The sequence below is a fragment of the Scomber scombrus genome, chromosome 13 (genome assembly GCF_963691925.1).
Source record: "Scomber scombrus chromosome 13, fScoSco1.1, whole genome shotgun sequence".
In the NCBI taxonomy this organism is placed as follows: Eukaryota; Metazoa; Chordata; class Actinopteri; order Scombriformes; family Scombridae; genus Scomber; species Scomber scombrus.
In genome coordinates, this window is record NC_084982.1 from 21,636,995 (window position 1) to 21,661,792 (window position 24,798).

A 24,798-nucleotide genomic window follows, 5' to 3' on the forward strand; every position below is an offset into this window, starting at 1 on the left:
GTGCGCACCGAAACATCACTAGTCAAGCAGACTTCATTTAGAGCGCCTATCTTGGTACAGCCGCCCTCTCTCTCGGATGTTTTATCAATGCAAATGCTTTGGCGGAGATACCGGGATGTGCACGGATGTGTGTGAGAAAGACTGACATTTCCTCAAACTTGTAGCAAATCTCCTCCATTCAGTAAGTGGAGAGGTTGATGAAACTTTTCTTGAATGAGTATCCCGCCGCTGGCTGGCACATCTGGACTCGGGGTCGTCGGATCTGTCAAGTCCAGCGCCAACTTTTAGCTGGACCTGACCTGACCTCCCTCTTTTTTGTCCTGTCTAAACTTTGAGGCGGAATATTGGACTTTGTTTGAATCAAACTCTTTTCTCTTTATTTTCAAAACTTTTTTCTGCTATTTTTTCTATTGCAAGGCACGAAATGGATCAGTCAATCCTCAGAATGACATGCGTCTTGGTGGTGATCTGTCTCTTGGATAAAAGGTGAGTTAAATAAGTGATATCTGAATTTAAGTTTTTAAAAACTTAACTTTAAAAAGTTAATTGCTTTGTTAGTTTAATACACTTAAAGAACACTTTTGTTGTTAAGAATCATAAAATGAATTAACACAAATGTGATTCACTGTGTTACCCATTAATTAATGTATCATTGATCATAGTCTAGATTACTCAGCTTTCATCCATGCAAATTAATTTAAAATATACCACAGTTTTCAGGATGATGTGTGCACTCAAAGTTAACATTAAAATCATAAAATAAAGACATTGAGGAATGAAACATTAGCCTACTTTAAAAAGAAATATGTTTCCCATGCACCCCATCATTTCCAAACAATGCTTCCAATCAATAAAAGGTTACCCTTTTGAAAGATAGCCGTTGAAACCGATCTACCCTAAAAGCAGGAAGCACAACAGGTAGCAAAAGAAGATTAACTTGAAATACAGTTAAGCATAGAGTTTTAAAAATGCAGTACCATTTAGAAAGTAGGGCACTATCGTACAAATGAACAACACTTTATGTAACGATAAGCTGTATTTTGGATTTTGATTTATGCCAAAGGCTACTGGTTGCTTTTTCAGCAAGATCACAAGGTGGTGTGTGACTTTCCAAGTCTATGCTTTGATATAGAGGCTTGCAGAAGAAAGTGGTGGAAATACACATGTTGAGAAAATAAGGAAATAAGTAGTATGCAAAGTTTCTGCAGCTGCATGTGTGTTGCTGTGTGTCAAGGTGTGTTGGAGCATGTGTGTATGCATGTGCGCCCACAGCTGTACATGCCCCTGACTGCAAGTGCGGTTGTGTGTCTCAGCAATACTAACACTTAAAACACACAACCTGTGTTTTACTTATAATGATAATGAAAAGAAAAAGCTGGGCACCTTTCAGCTCTCAAGCCGTCATCAGCGCAGCCTGTGTTTTCCTCGTTACTGGTGCAACTGTTTCTCTGTGAAGTAGAAAAGAGCTTTGACCGCTGTCAGTTGAATTACTGTTGTTCACATGATTGATCAGCTACAGAAGCAGCTGACAGTCAAGAACAGGGGCACACCTTAAGTCAAAGCAGTACTGAATTTACATGTGTGGATTTACTGAGGGGCTTTTGTGAGGCAGGTAAGTTTCTTTCTTGAATGCTGAGTGTATTGAAAACTGTTACTACACCTACTGGAGTCATGCCAATAAAGTGGCTGCTGCTCCCTCACCCCCCACTTCAACTCACCTGTTTTACTCACTATTATATTGCGCAATTAAGTCAACATCAAGTTGTAGAAGTAGTGTGCATGTGTGCAACACGTTTTTAATGTGTGCACAAAAATCTGTAGATTTATCAGTTCAAGAGACTAAAATGTCCTCTAAAATGATACAGTCCTCAGAGCCTTTTCTCTTTGTTCGATGTCTCTAAGCATTTGTTGTTTTGTTGCCTTAAACAATAGTCAGTAATCTTGGCACTGTTTTTATGTTGGTGACAACTTTGCATGATCATTAACTAAATCAATCTGATAAAACAAAAAAACCAGCAAATCAGAATCAGCTTTCTTGGCCAAGTATGTTAAAACATACAAGGAATTTGACTGCAGTGTAATAGATTTGAGAATACATTTCCCCTTCAATAAACCGGCATCTGGAGATGGTTTTACAAGACAGAGTATGTGTATGATTGAGATTTTAGAGGAATTAACTGGACTGTGGATCATCAAGTCCGGGTGTGTGTTTGGTACTTTGGGGACTGAGTGTTGGTGTAACACCCAAAGACCATTGAGAAAACTTAACTGATCCAAAAGAGATTTTAGTGAGCAACTCTTCTACATTTCCACTGAAAAGGACACAGATTAAAGATTTATGACTGGTGCTTTTTCTTAACCTGACCTGTTTGCTCCATGCAGGGTAGACTCCAATGAAATCTTGGGCCTGAAGCTCCCCAACATCGACCCAATCTTGAATGCCAACACTGTGTGTTTGACACTGCCGGGGTTGACGCGGCGCCAGTTGGAGGTGTGCATGCGGAACCCAGACGTGACGGCTTCAGCAATTCAGGGAATCCAGATTGCCATCCATGAGTGCCAGCACCAGTTCAGAGGGCACCGCTGGAACTGCTCCAGCCTGGAGACAAGGAACAAAATACCCTACGACAGCATAGTCTTCAAGAGAGGTCAGTTTTATGGAAACAACACAAAAGTAGCCTTGAAGCAATGTTGTATCTTTACCATTTTTAAATAAGAGTACAATACAGCACCAGGGGAAGCAACATATAAGCTTTAAATGTTCAAAGTTGCATTGTCCATTGGATAAAACTTACAAGACAGGCTGAAAAAACACAATGCAGTACAAGCATACAGTTCAAAAGTTTGGTCTTCAAACAGGCTGTGGTTTCATCCTCAAATGCTTTGATAGAATACCTTGAAAGGACGAGGCTTATAGGATAGATTAGCTGCTACAAAGATGCATGTCCTGAAAAAAATGTTGATATAATGTAAATCTCCACATTCAAAAGATTATCTAAAGAGATCATTTTCTGCCATTGATACATATTTTGAATGTTATCTCACAGGAATTAAGTCCTCCAAATGGTCAGGTTATCTTTAGTGACTAGCAGACTGGTATCTACTTTCCTAACCACCTAGCAGTATCTCTCTCAATAGGCGGTACAAAAGAGCAGGTAACTTCAAAAGCAGTTAGTCACCTCAAGATTACCAGTACTCATGCAGATCAGTTTCCTGTTACGCTTTTGTATTGCTTGTAGCTTTGCGAGTCAGCCACAAAGGGTGAAAGAGGATCTTTAGAGTCGGGACGCCTTCAGATGGACTCATCCCAAGTTATTGACTGGAAAAAGGCATCAATTTCTTAGTAGCCTGAGCTTGAGATGAACAGTGCATACTGTGGGTGGTTGTTGGAGTGTTGAGTTAAGTTGGCGTTCAGTTTAACCAAATGAGGACACAGCTGTTGCTCAAAAGTGGATTATTCAAAGGCTTCTATGCAAATATCACATCCAAAACTTTAAAAAAAAGAAAAATCTTATCTTATTGCAAGTTTTGAGCTTTTAGGGTTAAAGGTTCAAATACAATTTGATATCCTCCTTTATGTTCAAAATGAGCCAAAGACATGATGGAATTCCCCATCATGAAAGCTGATTAAATGTGTCAAATGTTTCCTGGAGGGGTGTTGCTATAATTTATGTTCTCCTTAGTCAATGAACTTTTGTTTTCTTACCCTCATTGAGGATGTAATATCAAGACAAAAAACAACAAACAAACAAACAAACAAACAAACAAACAAACAAACAAAAACTCTTAACTGCAGTGTATGCTTACACACCTCTGATCTTACTTTCACTCCTTACTGACTCATTGAAAGGCTGTTTGTCATTATTAGTAGAGGCAGTTGCTAGTTGTCTGGCATCCCTGGTTTGCCTCGGGTGCAGAAACTCCAAACCACTGACATAAACAACCTCTTTAAATCGGATGATTCATCTGTTACATGTTGATACGTTCCGCTCCACAGAAGCTAAAAATTGATACAAGTTAACACGCTGCAGCCATTATTGCGTGCAGCTACTGCAAAAGGGCAGTACTTTCAATGAGGCAGAATTATAGATGTGGATTAGGTGGAGTTGTGGAGATTAACATAAGTTTTTAGTGTAACTGACTATAGAAAAAATAAATGACGTTGTCTTAGGCCAAACTGGTATTTTTGCTTTTTTTTTAAATCTCCGTTACTATTGCAACAAGTTTTTAAAAGCACTTACAAGTTTGCAAGTTGTGTCATAGTGTGAATCCATTCTAATAAAACACTTTGGGAATTGTATCCTTTCATATTCAAATATTCTTGCAGAGCTCTCTTAAATCTTCTATTGGATGTTTTACAAAGTTATTTTAAGTTGAATATCAGGTTCTCTTCACCACACTGTTTGTTTAGATTTCTCAGTTTTACTACATCAGATGTTGCTTGGATCCTCTGCCACGTATCTCTCTGCTGATGGATTCTGATAACTTTTATGGGGCCATGTTCATTCCCGTTTAGCTTGCATTAAAAACTAGGCTAAAGAGGACATCAGGCAAGATATTACTTGGATAGACAGGAATAGGAGAATCTCTCTCTTTCTGTCACTGTCTGTGTCTCTATCTCTCTCGTCCTCCTTCGCTGGGCTGCTCCTAATGCTTTTACTTCCCTTGCCAGTGCAAGTGCTTGTGAATTTGCTCTCAGCACTTTCCCAACTCTCGGTGGCAAAAGCATAAACCTGTTTAGTCGGTTTCTGTAACACAAAGTGACAGTTTCCTTTGAATCTTTAATTCATTTTGCCACTTCCTCTGCCATCAGTTCAGCCGGGCGTGCCGCAGCCGGTGAATTATTTGTTAGATTGATTTGTTCCCAGTCTTCCGGGGGCCTGCGATGCGGATCCTGGCTCAGAGCAGGGCAAGAGCTAAAACAGGCTTTCTATGTTTGAGGCTGTGCCTAAGTGCCATCCCTCTCTTGCCTCCCCCACCTTGTGTGAGTCAAGGTGGGAGAGGGGAGGAGAGGTACACTGTGTGAGTTAGTGAGTCAAATTGTATACATATATAGTCATGCAGTTTCAAGAGTTTGTATGTGTGCATCTTTTTGTTTGGTATAAAACCAAATTCATAACTGCACTTAATCAGATGCTGCACATTAAAGCTGCTATAACAATTCTTTTATATTAACAAGAAAGAAGAGTCCTTCATAGCGAAGAACCGACAGACAATTATCACCAACTCTGCAGTTCCCCCTCAACTCTATGAAGCCTCTCGGCGTTGTTGAACTCTTTGCATAGGTTTCACAGTCTGCAACTTTACTGTTCTGGTTCGCCCTTCATCAGCGTTGTTTCCAGACGCAGCAGGAAGCTGTTTTCAGCGGAAAAACCAACTATCAGCCCACCACCAAAAGGCAGACGGGCAAAATTAGCAACAAGCATTTAGAGTAGTAGAGCATTTAGCAGCTAAAGATGTGGAGACTAAATCCGACTTAAAAGGAGAGTGAATATTGGACTTACATTCAACAGGTGGCCAGAAACACGATTGCAAGTGAATGTTAGTGTTGCTTCATGTCAGCTGGATGTGTAAACAAGCAACTGCTTGCAAACATATTCACCATATCAGCTTTATATGGTGATGATATGTCAATTGTGTGTTCACAACTTGCTTCTGCTGCCCGCAATTCACCAAAAAATCTATTAATGCAGGTTTAAAGGCAGTTAATGTGCATCTAGAGAGACTGTGGGTAGTACTTTCAATTTATATGAAGCCCACCAGCTTCCTTGCTGACTGGAAGTCCATCTGCATCTGGTTGCCTTAGTGGTTTTTATTAGTCCAAGTTACAAGATGTTACTACTAGTATCAGTCTACAGTGTAACACTGTCAGTGAACACGTTCACACTGTTGAAGAATTTCTTCAGACAAGATTTCCAGCGCATTTCCGGACATAAAATGTTTTATGTATTGGAATTCAAATGGGAAAATTGTTTGAGTGAGTTCAGTTAGTTTTGCCTTGGGCTTATCTGATAGATCTTGCTTTAGTAAAATCTAAAGAAGAGTCACATTTCTAAAGAAGAGATCAGATTTTGAATCATCATGGCAGTGATATCATATTCTGACAAATGTTTGAATCAGGAATGTTTGAATCACAACTGTGTTTTAGTCATCAGATGGAAAGTTGAAGGCAGCACAAATTTTGTATTTGAATACATATGCAGTGAGTTTATGTACAACTGTTTTTTTTTTCTCTTTAGCTACTTGTGGTGCTTTTCCCCCCTTTTTTTGTCTAGTTTTAGCACACAAAAATCAAAGAATTACAGCCTGACAGCAAGGGTGTCAACATGTAGATCATGTTTCATAAAGTATCAAATAATATTATGTTTACTTCAAAAATATAAAAAAGGAAATACCATCAAACAGTGCTAAAAAGGGCAGTGCCAGTTTCCTAGCTTTTTATTTGACTCCAACAAGCAGCCTGAATCATTTCCCCCCTCAAGCACTGTGCTATAAACTCCTGCGGGGTTTCTTTTCATGTTTTCTTCACAAGTTTCCATTATAATCTTCACTGTTTTCTACACCAGTAAGTAAGACTGCCGGTGGGGCTTGAAGAACCTGAGGGTACCATGCTAACAGGCAGTAAGCTGAGATGTAACAACAAACACGGAGGGAAACTGTAGAGGGTACAAGTGCAAGTGCTGCTGTCGCACTTCATCCTTCAATATTCACGGATTCCACAATTGGACATGGATTTTTTTTTGGTCACACATCTATATCAACATAGATAGGATGGATACATACGTGTGTCTATATTGCCAGTGTATGCGTGTGTAAGAGAAGAGTGGTGTAACATTAGTTGGCTGAATTACAGATCTGTTGTGGTAGCGTTCGCACTCATTACATGTGCCACATGCCAGTTAGTCTTGCTATCTAGGAGAAAGGGATGTGTTTAGATGCAAAGGCCAAAGCAGTCACACATTGTATAAAGAGATTACATGCACATAGTCATTTAACTACCTCCTCTACATGCAGTTAGTCTGTCTGAGCCAAGTTAAAGAGATTACAAGGCGTAAGTCATCTCAACCGCTCTGAGCTAAACACATGCACATACAACAACACACGCTTTGATCCTTAACCTTAAGTGCGAGATATAACAAAACCAGATAAAAGTATCAATCTCCAGTCATCTGTTGCTACTCAGTCAGCCAGAAAAGTAAGTGACCAAACCATTCACCTAAGAATAGCAAAGGTAATAGTTACAAGCTGGAAGAAAGAGGTTGGAAAGTGCTGAAGACTTTAAAGAAGGTAAATGGATTAGTTTTGGAGGAAAGCAATGAGAGAGTTTTACGGCAGGAAGTATAAAGAGCCAGAAATGCATCCAATTTGGTTCAAAGGCCCAGTAGGACTTACTTAGTAGTGCTGCAGCACAAATGCCAGTGCTATCTAGCTACCATTCTACTCATTACATAGATAGCATATGCAACCAGCTGGACAGTGACTTACACAGCCAAACATTTTGCACATAAACAGTAGGACAGACACAAGTAGAAACAGCCTTGATTAGTAACAGTGTGTGTGTGTCCTCTGTGTGTGTCCTCCAATAGGTGTGGTGAAGGGGTGTTCATGTTCAGCTGGTCTACAGAGGCAAAGTACGCAAGTGTTTGGAACACTTAATTGCAATTGTCCCAGATGTTTTCCCCTGGATTTTAGGAGCCTTGGCATGTGTATATATATAAACATGCGAATAAAGTCTTATGTGTATCCTTATCAAAATAGAGGAAGCTCTTATACTACAGAACACCATTACTTATCTTGTATGAAACAAAGCGTGCAAAGCAGCATTAAAGCGTATATTTACCAAGCATCATGGCACACATTGCTAACAGAGATGTTAAAAGATGTCATTGCTTTGCTCATTTGGCTGTTATTAAACTGAGTTTTAGGGTTAGGAAAATCACTTTACATGTTAAAGTTGTATCCAGCGGTTTTACAGCAGAAATTTAACCAAGGAAACTGTTTTGCTTCTATTTCTGAGTCTATGATTCTACTTTGGGTAAAAATGAACCATTTACCACAACTAACAGCACTTGTTAACAGCACCTTTTTCAGGGTTTCCACTGGAAACGTTAGGCCTGTGGGGGAGGGGGGGGAGGGGGGGGGGGGTGCTGAGCAAGGAGCTTTGGAGGAGTAGCTGAGATTGTCACTAAAATGAGAATAACTGGTCCACCTTAAACAAGTCAATCTTAAGTGAGCCTGGGCTGGAAAAGCTGCTAGCTACAGGGCTAACCCCCATAACTTGGGAACTTGGCTTGGGTCTTGAGGAGTTGTAACATGTTTTCACTGACAAATAGCATAAACTGTACACACTGCACTGTCAGCTATACTGCAAATTTTATACTCACTGATCCAGTCACTGCAGCCTCATTGTCACCCAAACACTCTCACTCTCTCTCTCTCTATCAACCACAGCAAGCTATACCTTAAAGGAGGTATGCTACTTCGACATCACGTTTTAGTTTAGAAAACATCCTGGTGGAGGGAATCAGCTCAGAACTGGCGAGCGGCCGGGGTTTTAATACACTGGAGGAAACTCCGTCTTTTTCATAGCAATCTGAATATGGCTTGTTATCTAGCAAATGTCATTCCCCATCTTCCATCTACCTGGTAATCCTCTCATTTCATCTGAAAGCTTAATGACACATGCACAGTGGTATGTTCTGCCCGCAGGTCATATGATAACATTTTACACAAACTCCAAGTTATAACACTCATAACGCCTCCACAGACGCTCCTTAAAAGAAACATTGCAAATTCCAGAGCACTGACACGGTCCTCATGTCAGTTTTCATAAGATTTTCATGTGTTACTTATGTCATTTTGGACATAGAAGTGAAGTATGGTGTCAGTTCAGAGAGTGTCAATCCCATCTTCCTCTTGGCAACTGCCATTTTAACTGAACACATGTTTTGGACTAATCTATGAAGATATTTTTTAAAGACAATATTCCAGGGTTTTCTTTTCCAAACTCTTGTTTTTCATGATTTTGATGCTTCTCACATTCCACATTAGGTTATATGGCAACATCATAATTCTGTTATTTGAAATGGCTCCTCTTCCTCCACTCTGACCTCAACAGGTTTTAGAGAGAGTGCCTTTGCGTATGCAATTGCAGCAGCAGGCGTGGTGCACGCAGTGGCCAACGCCTGCTCCATGGGCAAACTGAAGGCATGCGGCTGTGACGAGAAGCGACGTGGTGACGAGGAGGCCTTTCGCATCAAATTGCATCGCTTACAACTGGAGGCCATCCACCGGGGGAAGGGCATGGTACATGGCGTCATGGAACACTTCCCCGCTGACCTGCCAGGACCCCAAGACTCCTGGGAATGGGGCGGCTGCAGCCCTGATGTGGAATTCGGAGAGAAGTTCTCTCGGGACTTCCTGGATGCCCGCGAGACCTACAAGGACATCCATGCCCGTATGAGGCTGCATAATAATAGAGTTGGCAGACAGGTGAGTTGAAATGAGAGGATATGTGTGTGTGTATGTGTGTGTATGTGTGTGTGTCTGTGTGTGTGTGTGTGTGTGTGTGTGTGTGTGTGTGCGTGCGTGTGCGTGCGTGCGTGCGTGCGTGCGTGCGTGCGTGCGTGCGTGCGTGTGTGTGTTTGTGCGCGTGTGTTTTGTTTCCCCAAGCTTGCATCACTGTTGTATTTTCGTCTTGCAACAGAAACCCTTGCAACATTTTCTCTGAGGAAGATTTTGATTACATTTACCCATTCATGTCAGACAAATTAAAAGTGTTTGTTTACTCTGCCCCAGTGTTGAACAGCTTTGACTCACTTTTAATTAAATTACTTCAGCAATTTGGGACTTTTTTCTTCCATTTAAAGGGGCCATTTTACACATCAAGTTCAATTTACTTGTCAGGAGGAACACTACTCAGCCTGCAAAAACAATTGTTTTTACGACAGGATGGAGCTTTCCAAAGTTTCAAAAAATAAACCTGATCTCTCCACTTCTCAGTCTCACCAGGGTTATCTAAGTTTGGGCTTGGATATGACTACTTTTTTGCAAAAAGCCTGTCTTACGAACTGGGGGCATGAAGTTTCAGACATGGACATTTACCAGTCAAGGAGCTGCTTTAGTTTTAGCTTAAGTTTTGACCACTCTTCTTTTAATCAGTCTCTATTAAGTCCACTACGCTTATAGAAGTACAACATTCATCATTGGAGTAGCCCTTTAAATTAAAAATAATAGTGTGAAGAGGTAGTTTATGCAAAGTGAACGCTCTGTTATTTCCACCATATTTCCACATATCACTGAGTTTAGTTACTTTTTGAGCCTCTATGCATCTGCAAACCTAAGAAGGAGGCAAGGCACAATTAGATTCATTATCTGCAGTATCTCTGCCATCAATGTAAATATTACAATATCTTACACACAAAAAAACCCCACTACACAGTAAAACAGATAGAGAGTGTTTGGTTAAAGTGCTACTGGGCCAGTGATAACATTACAGTGAACAACACACATTTTATTGGCTAGGTCAACAGTGGCCTTTCATTATTACACTGCTGTTTATTTCTGCTGTCATAGATTGTTTGTGTATGTTTTTATTTAGATAGATGAGAGACAAGGGACTCTGTGCGTGTGTGTTTGTGCGTGTGTGTGGGTGTGTGCTTGCAAGTGTACTGGCCTAAGCTCCATGTTTACTCTACATCTCTGCAGTCTTTTTGAAAATACTTCAAATTAAAATGTGACCTTTATCATAACACAACACACTGATTGCAACAATTCTGATAAAATGTGTTCCGGATATCTTATCACAACTACGGTTTTATTCCATACAAACATACAATAACTGCCTCTCCCTCTTTCGGAGAAATTTTTCCACAAAAAGATTTGCTTGGAAAACATCACTAATGGAGGAGAGATAGCTTATGATGTGGCTATTCTGGTTATTAGTAGTGGTGCAACTTTTCAAAATTTCTATGCATAAAAAGACAGTTGATATGTATGCCTGTGATAGTCTTATAGTAGCTTTTAGTAGTTTTTATGTAATTCTGTTACACTGATCAGCATTTTTGAGAAAGCTTTAAATTAGTTCTGGTTTTGTTTGGTTAGTTTCAAGTTAAAAAAAAAAATTGTTTCATATCATTATGAGCTTGGTGTCCAATCAAGCATCATTTGTGCTGTGTCATGTACTGAATTCCCAGTGTAAACCCAGGAGAAGTATGTGTAGTTAAGGTGACCACAGCGGGAATTCCCAATAAGATTCTTCTTTCATGTATTTGGATTGCCTAAATACACAGCATTAGGGATTACCCTGCATGTCTGGTGGGAGTAATTGTTCCTCCGCTTTCAGACTCTGACTCACAGTATATTACTTATCTCTTTAAAATGTTTGACAAATATTTCAAAACCATTCACTGAAACACTGAATCAAAATTATGTTAAAGCCAATAGAAGTCAGTTGATTTTGGTACATATAACTAGTATTTTTGGTGTTATTGTCAGATTCATTGGATAATAAGGCCATTAGATGAGTATAACTGCCATCTAATTTTAAGTTAGCACTGTTTTAACCAGCTGCATCATGCTCCTGCTTTGCTGTTTATTTCGGGAAATTCTTATAATTTCTTTAAGTTCCTGAGGGCTTTTTTTTTTAAACAGACCACATTCAGTCTCTGTTTGATAGATGAGGGAGGTAACCAGTTTAGACAAATTTTGTTCTGTTGTGATGGTGGTTGTGTCCCCACTGTGCTAAGTCAGCTTGTGTCATATCAGCCAGGATTTTAAGGACAATGAAAACCATAGTTGAGTAGATTTTCCCTGTTTCTCATTTAAAAAAAGTATTTATCTCTCTTGTAGTTATCATTACATAGAAATCAGACACCTATATTTTTTGTCATGCAGTTACTTTTGGGGTATTTTTTGCAGCATAGAAAGGTCAAATACAATGTTTCTGAGTCATATATAAGTATTTTAGAAACTCTAAATTGTATGCCAATAACAAATCATTGAAGCGGCTGTAATAACTGAATCTCTTGTTGTGATTTCTTACTTCTTTTGGCTAACTTGTTCCTATAGAGTTTTCTGCCTTGGGCAACGAGAGAGAAAGATGTAAATGACAGTGATAAGCCTTGACGATCTCCAGCTCTGTGGTGGAACAGAGACAAGAAGCGACCGTAAATTGTTCATTGTTCCCCGTTTCCTCCTTAGCAATTTGGGCCTGTATCTTTCCATCAGTTTACTTCTGGTTTCCTTGATTATGCAGACAAAACACAAATGTGGAGAGCGTCAGTCGAACTGAACAACAGCTAGCAGCTCCCAGCAGTAGATGTGATGGTAGCCATGGATGTACAACTGGTGATATAAATACCAATCAGCGCTGTGGACTTGGGAGTAAACTTTGGGTGGGAGCTGATTTGACATGAGTCATAAAGACGCCATGAGCCAAGGAAAGAACATGTTGCATTTTTAATCCTTATCTTTCTGTTTGGATGTATTAAGTAATTGCACAAAACTCAGTGACAGTGTGATGTTTTTACTATTTCTACTGTGCCCCTTGAGGTCACATGTTTCCTTATACTTAAGTCCTAGGAACTAGTGGCAGGGAGACCTACACACTATCCAACATCCAAAACATCCGAGCTTTGATCCTGTTTTGTATTTCCTGTCAGTCTGTCCACCAAGACACTGAAATCCTTCTTCGTGTGAGTAAGTGTAGAATTTAATGGCTAATAATGTCTATATATGACAATAATGGGTTATAAAAAGAGAAGTATTACTTGAAGTTGCTGTAAGTTGCTTTAACCTTTTTCAATCAGGAGAGACTTCATTAGAGCGAACAATTATTTTATTGACACGTGCACAATTATGAGAAATGTAAAAAAGTCTTTGGTGATTAGACACCATCCTGAGGTCATCGTTGTTGTGTTGTGTGTTGTTGCAATGAAGTCATCAGTAGAGTAGGATATCCCCCCATGGACACTGGTGGTGGTGATGGATAAAGAGGACGCTGAGATCAAGGACATGAGAAGAAGAGCTAAGACATGATTGGCTGATACTATGCCGAAATCTCATTGGTTTAACCAAAAGAGTTAACACCCCTTAATCAGCTGATAGGAGAAGCAGAAGAAGAGCGAGAGAGAGAGAGAGAGAGAGAGAGAGAGGGAGAGAGAGGGGAATGATAATGAATGAGTAACATAAGATAGTCTTCCTGCTTGAACTTACATTAAGCTTCAATTTAATATTACAATTACGTTGAGATGGTCATTGTTAACTTTAAATAACATCCTTTTACTGAGGTATGATAGCACAGTCATGTTAGCCTATTAGCCTAATATTCAAGGGCTGCTTTCATTATACGATAAGCGTAACCAGAATCGATGATGATTGTATGATACAGCTCATCATATGAAATACTTACCACAGAGATTAGTTGGCAAAAGGCTGGCATTTTCTTCATTGTGTTTGTCTTGAAAAAACTGTGAAGTTAGAGCGAGAGAGTCAGACTCAAGCTCATGTTTCTCATGTGTTTTGACTCAGATTGTTCTGCAGTATAATGGCTCTGTGTGTGTGTTCAGAAATACAGTAGCTAGTGGGTTGTGTTATGAATTTGATCAGAAAGATAAGGTGTGGAAACCAACTCTACCTGTAGATGTGACAGGAAATAAAACTGTCAGGATAAGTTCATTACGCTGCTTCCTTGTTATAAAAGAGGCATAATTTCAAATTTACAATGCTAATTAAAGGCAATGTTAACAAAGTAAATTGTTAAAAAATTGTAAAACGGTTGTATTGTACATTTAAAAGAAAACAGGTTTATCAAACTAGGCCAGTTCCACTATTTGTCAGGTGACGGGCCTTGAAGAAAATATTTCAAAATCCGAAAATGTAATTACACCCTTTAAAAGAGGAGGAGGAGAGCAATAGAAGCTCAAAAGAAAAAAAAACAACAAACTGAAAGTGCTTCTACTCAGCTTCATTTTAATTTACAGTTTGATCTTTCCAGAAGGATATTTAGAAAGGATAAATATTGGCTCTCAGATTCCTCACAATAAATTTTGTTTTCTGTGTGCCAGGCTTCTATTTCCAGCCAGGCGAGCTGAGGCAGTCATCAGCAACATCAAAGGGTCCACCTCATTTTTTTTTTTTGTGCAAAGATTCTGGTTACGACCAGCAGGGACTTAATGATACCCAGTGCTCCTGACCTGTACCTCTTGTATTTTGACACAAGCCTGATGACCCCTGATGACCTCAGTAGGGTTCTTTAAACTGTCTTTTACATGGAGCTGCTCAGGAGAGTCTGGCTGACTTGTTACAGCTCACCACAAGCTGAGGATTACTGCTTCACTGTAACGTACAGCAGCAATACCTGGCTGGAAAAAAGGAGGGAAATAGAGATAGAGAGAGGGGGGCAAAAGGAGGGAGAGACATAGAACAAACTTAGTGTATATACTGTAAAATACCATGCACCTTGATGACTTCAAATGGTATTGAAAGCCGCAACAAAACCCCTCTAAGATCTTGTGATACACTCACACACAAGCACTCACATGGCCCCTAGTATCAAACAGAAAACACTGACAGGTGGGGCCTCAAAATAATGCCTACCCTTCCCGTGATTCTTTCCTCCCACCGACCCGCCACTACCACCTCACCTCACTCCGCCGCTCCACCCCCTGCCCCACTCCCCCTTTCAGAGAAGTAGTCTTTAAGTAAAGGAATGCGGTGGTTTTTTAGCGGGGTGTGCATGTCGCCTCATGCCCACCCCAGGGTTCTCACGACGTCCCGTCTTGTTTTTAGCCCTAATTAGTGGCTGCTGGCAGTTTGGAAACAGATGTTTAAAACCCTGCAAAAGATTTTAGACTTCAAACACCGGGGCGGAAAGTAGAAAGAGATTCGCCCTTCCTTCCCTCCCCTCTTCCCCCTCTCCTACCTCCTCCAACTTCTCTCCAGCAGGGCTGATTATAATACTGTGCTGTACACTATGCAGGCACAAGAAATTAATAAGGTGGGAGATTTATCTACACATGATGTCAATCAATGTCACATATAAAGTTACGTGTATGTAGTATATGTGCAATGTAACCAGCTGCTTGTTTATACTCACTTTATAATTAAGTTAGTAAAAAAATACATGAGAAAATTTAAATTATTTGAAATTTTAATAGCTAGATCCCATCCAAACAAATTTTTAAAAAATGTAAAAACAGTGAATTAAAGTGTTTGCTACCCATATAATGGTTCTATTTAATGTGAAAGTTGATTTACAAATGGAAATTAATTAATGTAAGTGATTTATAATTGTGGTCAGGTATGAATTCATAGTTTCATAAGTCAAACAGTCAAAAGTCTTTGCATTCCTCGCTTATCAGGTTTTATTCTCCCTCCAGTCCTCCATGTTACTGTTGATTTCCAGTGAAGTAAATCACACTACTGTTCAGGAGTTAATAAGAGTGGTTTTAAAAGCCTGACTACATGTTTAAAATGGCTGCTTAAGACATGGAAACACTTCAGTGGGGCAGTAAATTTCTTAGCCAACCATTTTTATTTTCTCTTTTTTCTTCTCAAGGTTCTTCTCCATTGTTTAGAGAGCACACCTCAAAACAAATGCTTGGCAGGCTTTCCTTGTGTTCATGTTGCAGAGGTTACACTGCCGAGGTTCTGTTGAATCCTGTCTTGTTCATTAGGCAGGTGTTGACAGTGCTGGCTATGCAACAGTGTGCTGCGTTACTGGCAAGCATCTTCTGGTAATTACAATTTACCATCAGTGCCTAACTTCAGGGGAGTAAGGAAATATGGTATGCCCTTTTTCTGCAAGGAAACGTTACACTTGAACTCCTTTCACCCCCTTTTTAGTCAACCTGATGTTCAAAACACATTTTTTAACAATTGAGACATTTGTCCTGACTCTTTGCAAATCATCTCAAGTATCACGATATTGTATTTGTATTTTGCTGACATATGGTGACTTTGCTGACTTGACTGTGGGAGTAAAGATGCAGCAAGAAATCTGTATAATGAAGTTTTGGCATTAAGGGTGACTTTACACTTGCACAGCATGTCAAAAGCATCTGACACAGTTGTATTCTGCAGGTCTACGATATCTACTTTAGCAAGTAAATCAAATGCTTAATTTATCCTTTATGTTGATGTGTTGGAGACTCCAAGAAATAGCCCCGCTCATAAACCACCTGTATAATGACAGTGTGCCTTTTTTACACTTTGATGTTTGTTCCAATTAAATAAGATATAACATAAAAAATGTATATTGAGTTTTGCAGGTGCTGGGAAGTTAATTATGTTACATTTAGACAGAACTAGTCTCGCTGTGTACTCCATGTGTTTCGGTCTCTGCTAAGCTAATGCTGGCTCCAGCTTCATATTTAGCTGACAGATATGAGCGTAGCATTGATCTTCTTATCAGTGCTTGGCAATAATGAATATTTCCACAAACATGATTCCTTTTATTTGCACCTGTTGTTGGAAAACCTCTCAGGGAACTACTTGAGACTGAAATTCAGTCAAGAGCTATAAGAGCATCAATGAAAAGGGAAATAACCTCAGCCCTCAACCTATCACACCTAAGAAAAATGTGTTGACAACTAAGATGCCCCCAGCTGGAAAACTGTAAATGTTTGTATAGCTGATGTTTAAGTGCAACACCGCTTCATCATCAGACTTCACTTGAACCATAATGAATCTAAGAGCAGCACCCCCTGTGGCTTGATCCAAACCAGCAATAGTGAGATCCGTAGATCCTTTAACCTTTGAGCGATGATAAACTGCTTTGAGAACCCATTCACGTTAATTCGTTGACTCAGAACCCACACGAAAAGCAAAGTGTGTTTGATCAAAAATAGCAACATTAGTGCGGGGTTAGTCCTGCGCTCCTTAGAGGCCATTTCATATCATCAGTGGTGTACAGAGCATTCCAGAGTCCTGACAGTACAGAGGGGGAGTATTTGATCTGACCCACTGCACACACAATAACACATGCACACAGGCATGCATGAGCACATGTACACACACTTACCCTTATAACATACACTCACACATACACATGAATATACACAGAGGCAAATGTTTCATAGTAAAAGCTCAGCAGGTGGAAGTGCTTATGCTGGTAATAACGTTTTATTAGAGTCTCTAAATGAGAACTGTGGACAAAGTGTGCACTTAACAGTGAGTAAATACCACACAAACATACACACAAACCCACCCACCCACACACACACACATGCACTTACAGATGCGTTTTAGCGTAGTATAGTTTGTAATGTAAACTGTAGATATGCATTTGCACAGTAATTGCATGTCATTGTGTTTGCATGTGTATGTGTGTATTTGTCTGTGTGCGTTTAACTGTTCTTTTGAAGCAAGGCGTTTGATTTGTTTAAAGTGATGTCTGGGCTTAATGTGCTGCTGTGGGATTTGTTTGTGTGCTTTGATATTGCCTTGGCTTTCTGCTTGGCTTTAAAGGTCCTTTGGTAGATTTTCTTTGAACTGACAAACACAAGGCAGCGTGCAGTCTGCTGCTTATCAGTGAGAAGGGTCGGTTGTGGGACACATAGACATTAGATTAGGATTTTCCCAAAAGTACTTAACGGTGATGACACAGGGATTGACCAGTGATTAAATTCAATGCGCACTACAAAACAGGGAATAAGCCCTAAATTATACTGGTAAACTGCAGTTGATTATGACTGGCAATGAAGTTGCGCAACTGCTGTGCCTCCACACTGGGAACATTATTGCGAAAAGGTGTTGATCGTAAGTGTGAATTAGCATTGTGACTAAAATGAAAGCATTTTACATCATATAACAAGCTGTTACAGATTTCTCATATTGCTTGTGTACACATAGCCCAGTTTGAAGATTAACCTGCAAAGGGGATTAGACATATATTTGATGATAATGAGCGCAATCTAGTACTTTTTAGTGTAGGATTCATCATCAAAGATTTTACAAGCACAGACAGCCAGCACATTGCTCCACAGTAGCTGCTACTCCTCTCCATCAAATATTTGTGTTGTTATGTACAGTATGTCTTGTTGCATGGACTTTCCCTCTATAAAAAGCTTTGTAGAGAGTAATCACTGAGTGATCATAATCACTGAGTCAGTATTGACTCAGCCAAATCTTCATATTCGGATAGGATGACAAAATAGGTGTAACATTAGGTTAAAAGGAGTGTGGTAACACTTCACCTTTGGCATACTCTAGTCATGCTCAGCAGGTGTTATGGCAAGGCCGTAACAGGTACTTGCATGCAGCAAAGGAACAACTGCCTCATTAAGTTAGGATGTTCGAGAAAAGAATCACTGTAATTATTGAGTATTACTAAAGAGAATGTGTTTTATATGTGCAAATACATAAGATCAACATATTCAATTAAATGTATTCTGACACAAAATGAAACTAGCCTAAAAATGTGTGTAAAGTGTGCAGGTGCAGTTGTCCTGGTAGTCAGGTAGCTCAAGTAACTTCTCCAGTTCAGTTCTGCTGGCATCCTTCATCATATGTCAACGTCTCTTTCTGGCCTCTTGTTTTTGTGTCTTTTGATTCTGCCTGTCATCCAGTAAAGGTAAAAATCCAATAAAACAGTGTTTAAGGGCAGATGAGTAAGAATGCATCTTACAATAACCACACCTTTACCTGATTAATGCACTCATTTTGAATGTCTGACTGTGGAAACCAGGCCAGACACCACCTCTGATCTTTAGTTTACTTCATCCATTCCCATTCATTGCACGGTAGTCTGCTCTAGACTCTACTCCAACATGTTGCACTCTCTCTACTTTACTATATTATGTAGCTTGCAGTCCTAATCTGCCACCAACATGTCGTATTTGATCTCTGTCTGGGGTTGTTTTATAGACACCTCTGTCTCACTCTGAAAGCCAATTAAAACTTGCCAGATGTTTGTTTCTAACTGCAATTACATCTATGTACTGAACATGTAAGCCCATGTGTGTGGAATAGAATATATTAAAAGTTTTCCATTTTTCATCAAGTAAAGCACCTTTTCAAATAATGATATTATAATGCAGATAAATAATAATACTTTACAGACAGATCTAACAGACAGCATGTTCCCCTGTTTAACACAGTGATCCATTTAACTCCTCTCAAAGTCTACTGAGTCTCTAGACATATTACCATAGCTGACAGTAGGTGGATTATGCAAAGGGTTATTCCCAATCAAGCTTTTTATAGTTTGTATAATGTGACTCAGGTTGTGTGAGTTGGATACTATTTGTACATTTCCTGGCTCATGATAACTTAGACTGGAAAACTGATTATAATCTAATCTACAGGATAAAGCTGATAGCAGCAGGACATGATGGCTGAGCCTAGATAGAGTATCGGCCAGACGGACAGGTGATTTGTAATACACACACACAAACAGCCTTTGCATGTCCACAAGCATTGGAGGAACAGCAAAGAGATAATCCAAAGATCATCTCCTCCTCCTGTCATCCTCTTTTCCTCTCTCTTTCCCCCTCACCTCCCCATTTACTGTATACTCTCCCTTCTGCTCCACCACCCACCAACCAGCACCTCCTCCACCAACCCTCAATGTCCTCAGGGCAAATTGTCGTGATCTACAACAGGGTAACCATAAATCACTCCATCAGTTTTCTTCCTTTTTTCCACAGTAGTCAAGTCAGATATCGAAAACACAGATAAAGAGACAGACAACTCCCTCTCTCCTTTGTTACACACAGTCATAGCCCCAGGTACAACTTAAAGTGAACTGGAAGAAACCAGAAAATAACGACTTTTCATGTCATAATCGCTTAAGCAGGCCAATTTATAGACTTTAAGAGTTTTTATCTGGTAAATACGATCAAAATGGGAAAAAGATTGACTTGAAGATCAGGATGTTAGGTCAGGAAAGACAGTTTTTTTTTTCTGACTCATCTTCTTAATCTGCACACGACTGGATGCAAATCAACAAATGATTGATCTCAACTCCCTGTGCCAAGTCATTCCTTTGTTATTTGATTAGAAGCAGTGTCATGCATTTGAACAAGTTAATGCACGAGTCATTTATTTAGTCAGACACCTTTAAATCAAAATTAATTTCAAAGTGTAATGTAGCCTTTTCATAAGTTAAATCAGGGGTGCTGTGGTGCATTTCTTCTTTACTTTCCACTTGTACAAAATGTACTCAACAGGCGTTTCCCCAGAGCTCTTTTGTCAGATGGATAAACACTCCACATTAAACACTGACAGACCACTTCGGATATAGCAAGAGCAGACAGCTTCCCTATTTCCTATTACCTGTTAAGAGTCTGATTGTACCTGTTTGCCTTTCAACTACATGTCAAAAGGAACATTTGACATTTCCCCAACACACACAAAGTACTTTTCACCTGGAATTATATTCTTTTGTTGAGGTTTTTAGGAGCCTGCAACTGCTTTTACTTCAAGCTCAGCCCAGTCAGACCTTAGGGTGTGCAGCATGCCTCATATGTTTAATGGATAGATCCAGTCTTAAACATAACTCATAGTTGCTATTCTTTTGATCTCGAACTGGCAGATATGTTACATTTTAAATAAATACCAGTTGTATTCCCTTCTAAATCTAGAAGGCTGCAGCAGGCCTCGTCATTGGTTAACATGTTGGACGTAAGTTGAGTCGCAAGAAGTTGTAAAAGTAAGCTTAGAGTGGCTGATTCTAAATTAAATTTTGTAGGATGCGGCTATTATCCTTTTATAGTGACACACAGGCTAATAAAACCGGGAGCAAAATAGCATTTTTCCGCACTCTGACTCTGAGTTATGGAAGTCAGACATGCGGTAGAGCTAGAGCAGCAACGGTTGTGCAGGCATTGCATGTTGTTTCTACCTCAGGAAAATATTTATTCTTACATAAACCATTCTATTCGGATACACATAAAAAGTTTGAGTGGCGCTGCTGTTGTTCATAATCTCTCAGAATTGACTTTTACTCCTGCAATAATATGATTAAATGTCAATTGAAATTCCACTTTTTTAAAGCTTTTTTTGTTGTATTACTGTACTTTTAAACTGCTATCCTGCTGTGAATGTACCTTCAAACAGTAGCAATGTGGATGCAATTATGACTCCTAGGACAGTCTGACTCTTTAAGGTTTAAGTGGGTTGGAGAGCTTTATGATTACAGACTTTGCTGTGTGTTTAAGGCCAGCATGTTTGTGATTCTGGGGTTGCCTCTGCCCCTATGTAAAAACTGAACCGAATGCTGCAATCTGAATTCTTAAAGTGCAAGTGCTGTTTGAGCTATTATAATGTTGTTTACAAAAAAGACTTACAGCCTCTAGCGTCTCTTCACCACTGATCACAGCTTCCTTAAACTTTCTTTTAAACACAATAACAGTAGAACCATGTTTATCCAAAATGCATGCTTACTTGGTTATGGTACTTTCTGTTATCCTAACACACATTATGAGCTAAAAAATGCGGTGATGCAAAAGCTGAAAATCTTTTGCATTCTTTTGTATAATTGTTATAATACACTGTCTAAAGGATTTTAAGCTGCAGCTTCAGACCATTTAATTTTCTCAAATGCCCTACATTTCTAGAAAGTTTGTGATAGTAACATAAACATATCATCACGTAGACATATATTTAGAAAGTCTGCATAGATGTAAGTAAACAAGTAAGAAATCTAACCCTAACTCATAGCCTTTAAGTCTGAGAAAATGAGTATATCTTTGAATTTGTTGCATATCAAGTTGGATGTATCATGACCTTCCCTGCTCCACAGGTGGTCTGATATTTTTTGTTTTATTGCTTTTTTGAGTCGGTGTGACTGATCACTATTAACTTTGGCTCTGTGGCAAACTGGAGTGTTTTCTTTTGCTATACTTGTTCATTCCAAGCAGATGAGTCAAGTAGCTTCATTTATCACAGTTTCATTCTTTCATCCACCTCTCTACTCATTCATGCTCCAGAACAGCGAACATTTTTTTCCCTCCTCTGCTTTACGCTGCATGGTTTGCTCAATTGGGAAACCCACACAGCACAGCGTGAAATGGAGCCTTGCTGCACGCAAACCATCCCTCTTAAGTATTCCACAACTTGTTCTCATTCCCCATGAGAAAAGTGGTATAAAGCATGGGGAATCAAGGAAAGTGAAGTATCTGTTTGTTTGGCATTGGTCCAGATCAACCTTAACTGGAGAAGTGGATAACTGGATTGCCACACTAAATAGATATATACTCCCATCTCTAGTTTTTTTTCTCTGTTTTTTTCTGTTGCTTTTAATGTCTCGTTAATGGATGTAATCCTAGTTAAATAATGGAGGGGGGGTTGACTATATAATTTCTTAACAGGCAAAATGATCCACATGGTGCTCTTGCTCTTAAGAGATTTCCATGCTCATACCTTCACTGCATCCACAGCATGAACACCAAACTCTGTTACTTATCTGTATTACAGTAGTAGCTCATACCTGTAATTCTGCCTTACTTTGTCTGTGTGTGTGGGTGACAGTCATATTTTGTGCGTGTGTGGAGATTAGCATTATTGCTAGCACATGTGTGCAATGTGTTTACCTGTGCAAGTGTCCAGCGTGCGTGTGCGTGTGTGTGTGTGTATGTGTGTGTGTGCGTGTGTGTGTTTGTGTGTGTGTGTGTGTGTGTGTGTGTGTGTGTGTGCGTGTGTGTGTGTGCGTGTGTGTGTATGTGTGTCTGTGTGTGTGTGTGTATGTGTGTGTGTGTTGATAGGGGCGGCAGCAGAAGCAGCATCTGTCAGTACTCTGGGTGGCCCGGTGTTCCTGTTGGTAATTGGATCTTAAAGTTTAGACCTCGTGATGACTGATGAACACATACACACATACACTCACACACAGTACATCCCACATGGCATGAGCCCCATCCATCCCATTATTATTTCCTCCATGCTATTTGTGTGTGTGTGTGTGTGTGTGTGTGTGTGTGTGTGTGTGTGTGTGTGTGTGTGTGTTTGTCTGTACTTTTGTTACCTCATTGGGACCTTTTCTGGTACAAACACCAACCTTGTTGGGACTTGTAGTCTTCATTGGGACCAAAGCCCAGTCCTAATGAGGCAAAACGTCATTTCTGAGTTCTTGGTTAAGGTCAAGGGTAAAGTGCAAATTGAGGTTAGGTTAAAGTTAGGGTTAGGTATTAAATTGGTTATGGTTAAGGTTCGAGTTAGGAATTGAGTTACGCTGTCCACAATGAATGGAAGTCAACAAACTTGCTGCTGCTGTTAAAAGGTGTGGGTTGGTCTTGCAGTGTTGGCCATGCTCTAACAGGACACTTTGTGCTTGTTTATGCATGCAGATGTACTGTAGATATGAAAAGTGTTTTTTAAGACTTTAAAGATCCTATATATGATTTAAATTGTGGATATTGTAGTGCTTTGCTATATCAGGGCCTACAGTTTGCTGTACAAGATGAACAATCCGATTGTGTGTGAAAATGGCTTTAGTTCATTGATATGTAATAAAATAATCTACAGTTGCTGTTAGTATCCATGTTGTCAAGGAATTCACCGGCCAGCATTAAACCATTAAAGTGAAAATATGTAAATACTTCAATGCTCTGATGCCTAATGTGCTGCTACATGTGGGTCATGCTTCAAGTCGTTACCTGATGCCAAAAAATGAATAATGACGCTCCTATCTGTTTGGGTAATGCCTGCATCCATCTGTGTTATTTGATATCAGTATGTTTGACAACAGACTCAGAGTTGGACCACCTGGCTTTTTAAATGCGGGACCAATATTTCTTCAGGGCATTATGTGTCATTCATAGCAGAGTGGAACCGTAGCTTGCTTAGAAGAACAGACAAATGAAAAAACACTGAAGTAAAGCAAGTATGAAATATGACATGCAGTCTGTACCCGTTTATATCAGACTTCAAATGCAACCTGTGATCAAGAAAGCCATTAATCTTTCTCATTTTCTTTTTTTCCCCTCCCTCGCCTCTGCTCACTTCCTCACTCCATCCCACTCTCTCTTTTTTGTCTGTTTCCGTCTGTGCTTTTCACAGGTGGTGCTCGACCACATGAGGAGGAAATGCAAGTGCCACGGGACGTCGGGGAGCTGCCAGCTGAAGACCTGCTGGCAGGTCACCCCTGAGTTCCGGGTGGTCGGCTCAATCCTCAAAGAACGCTTCCACATCGCTACGCTCATCAAGGCTCATAACCGGAACACCGGACAGCTAGACCACTCTCACCACAACAACCACAACAACCACCATAACCATCACAACCACCACCACCATCACAACAACCACCACAATCACCACCATCACACGCATCGGCGGCGGCCAAGTATCAACGAACTCGTCTACTTTGAAAAGTCGCCAGATTTCTGTGAGCGGGACCTGGGCTCGGACTCAGCGGGCACGCAGGGCCGGATCTGCAATAAGACCAGCCCCGGCATGGACAACTGTGAAAGTCTGTGCTGTGGGAGAGGCCATAACATCCTACAGCAGACACGGAGCGAACGCTGCAACTGCAAGTTTCACTGGTGCTGCTACGTGGTCTGTGAAGAGTGCAGGATAACAGAGTGGGTCAGTGTCTGTAAATGAAGAAACACGCAAAAGGACTACATGCTAAAAACAAAGAAAGAACAGACTTAATAAACATTAATAATTTGAAAGAGGAACATGACCGTTATACTGTATGTGCCCCATTACTTTTTGCGGTGGACTGCTGTTTTCCTTTCAAGAACTGAAGAGCAAGGACGGAGTGTGAAGCAACTGAGCCAGCAGAATGACAGATGTGCATGTTGGTAAGAGTGTGTACATGCAGCTCAACTCAGAGAGCGTGGATGTTGATACAAAGGA

General features: G+C 40.0%; 1 protein-coding gene across 1 annotated transcript; it reads left to right on the plus strand.

Moving 5' to 3' along the window:
• Window positions 1-424: 424 nt before the first annotated feature.
• On the plus strand, window positions 425-24,540 carry wnt10a (wingless-type MMTV integration site family, member 10a). The gene is made up of 4 exons (XM_062431264.1): window positions 425-486; window positions 2,383-2,648; window positions 9,119-9,492; window positions 23,998-24,540. Exons 1-4 carry the CDS (start codon window positions 425-427, stop codon window positions 24,538-24,540), a joined length of 1,245 nt encoding a protein of 414 aa, XP_062287248.1.
• Window positions 24,541-24,798: the final 258 nt, after the last annotated feature.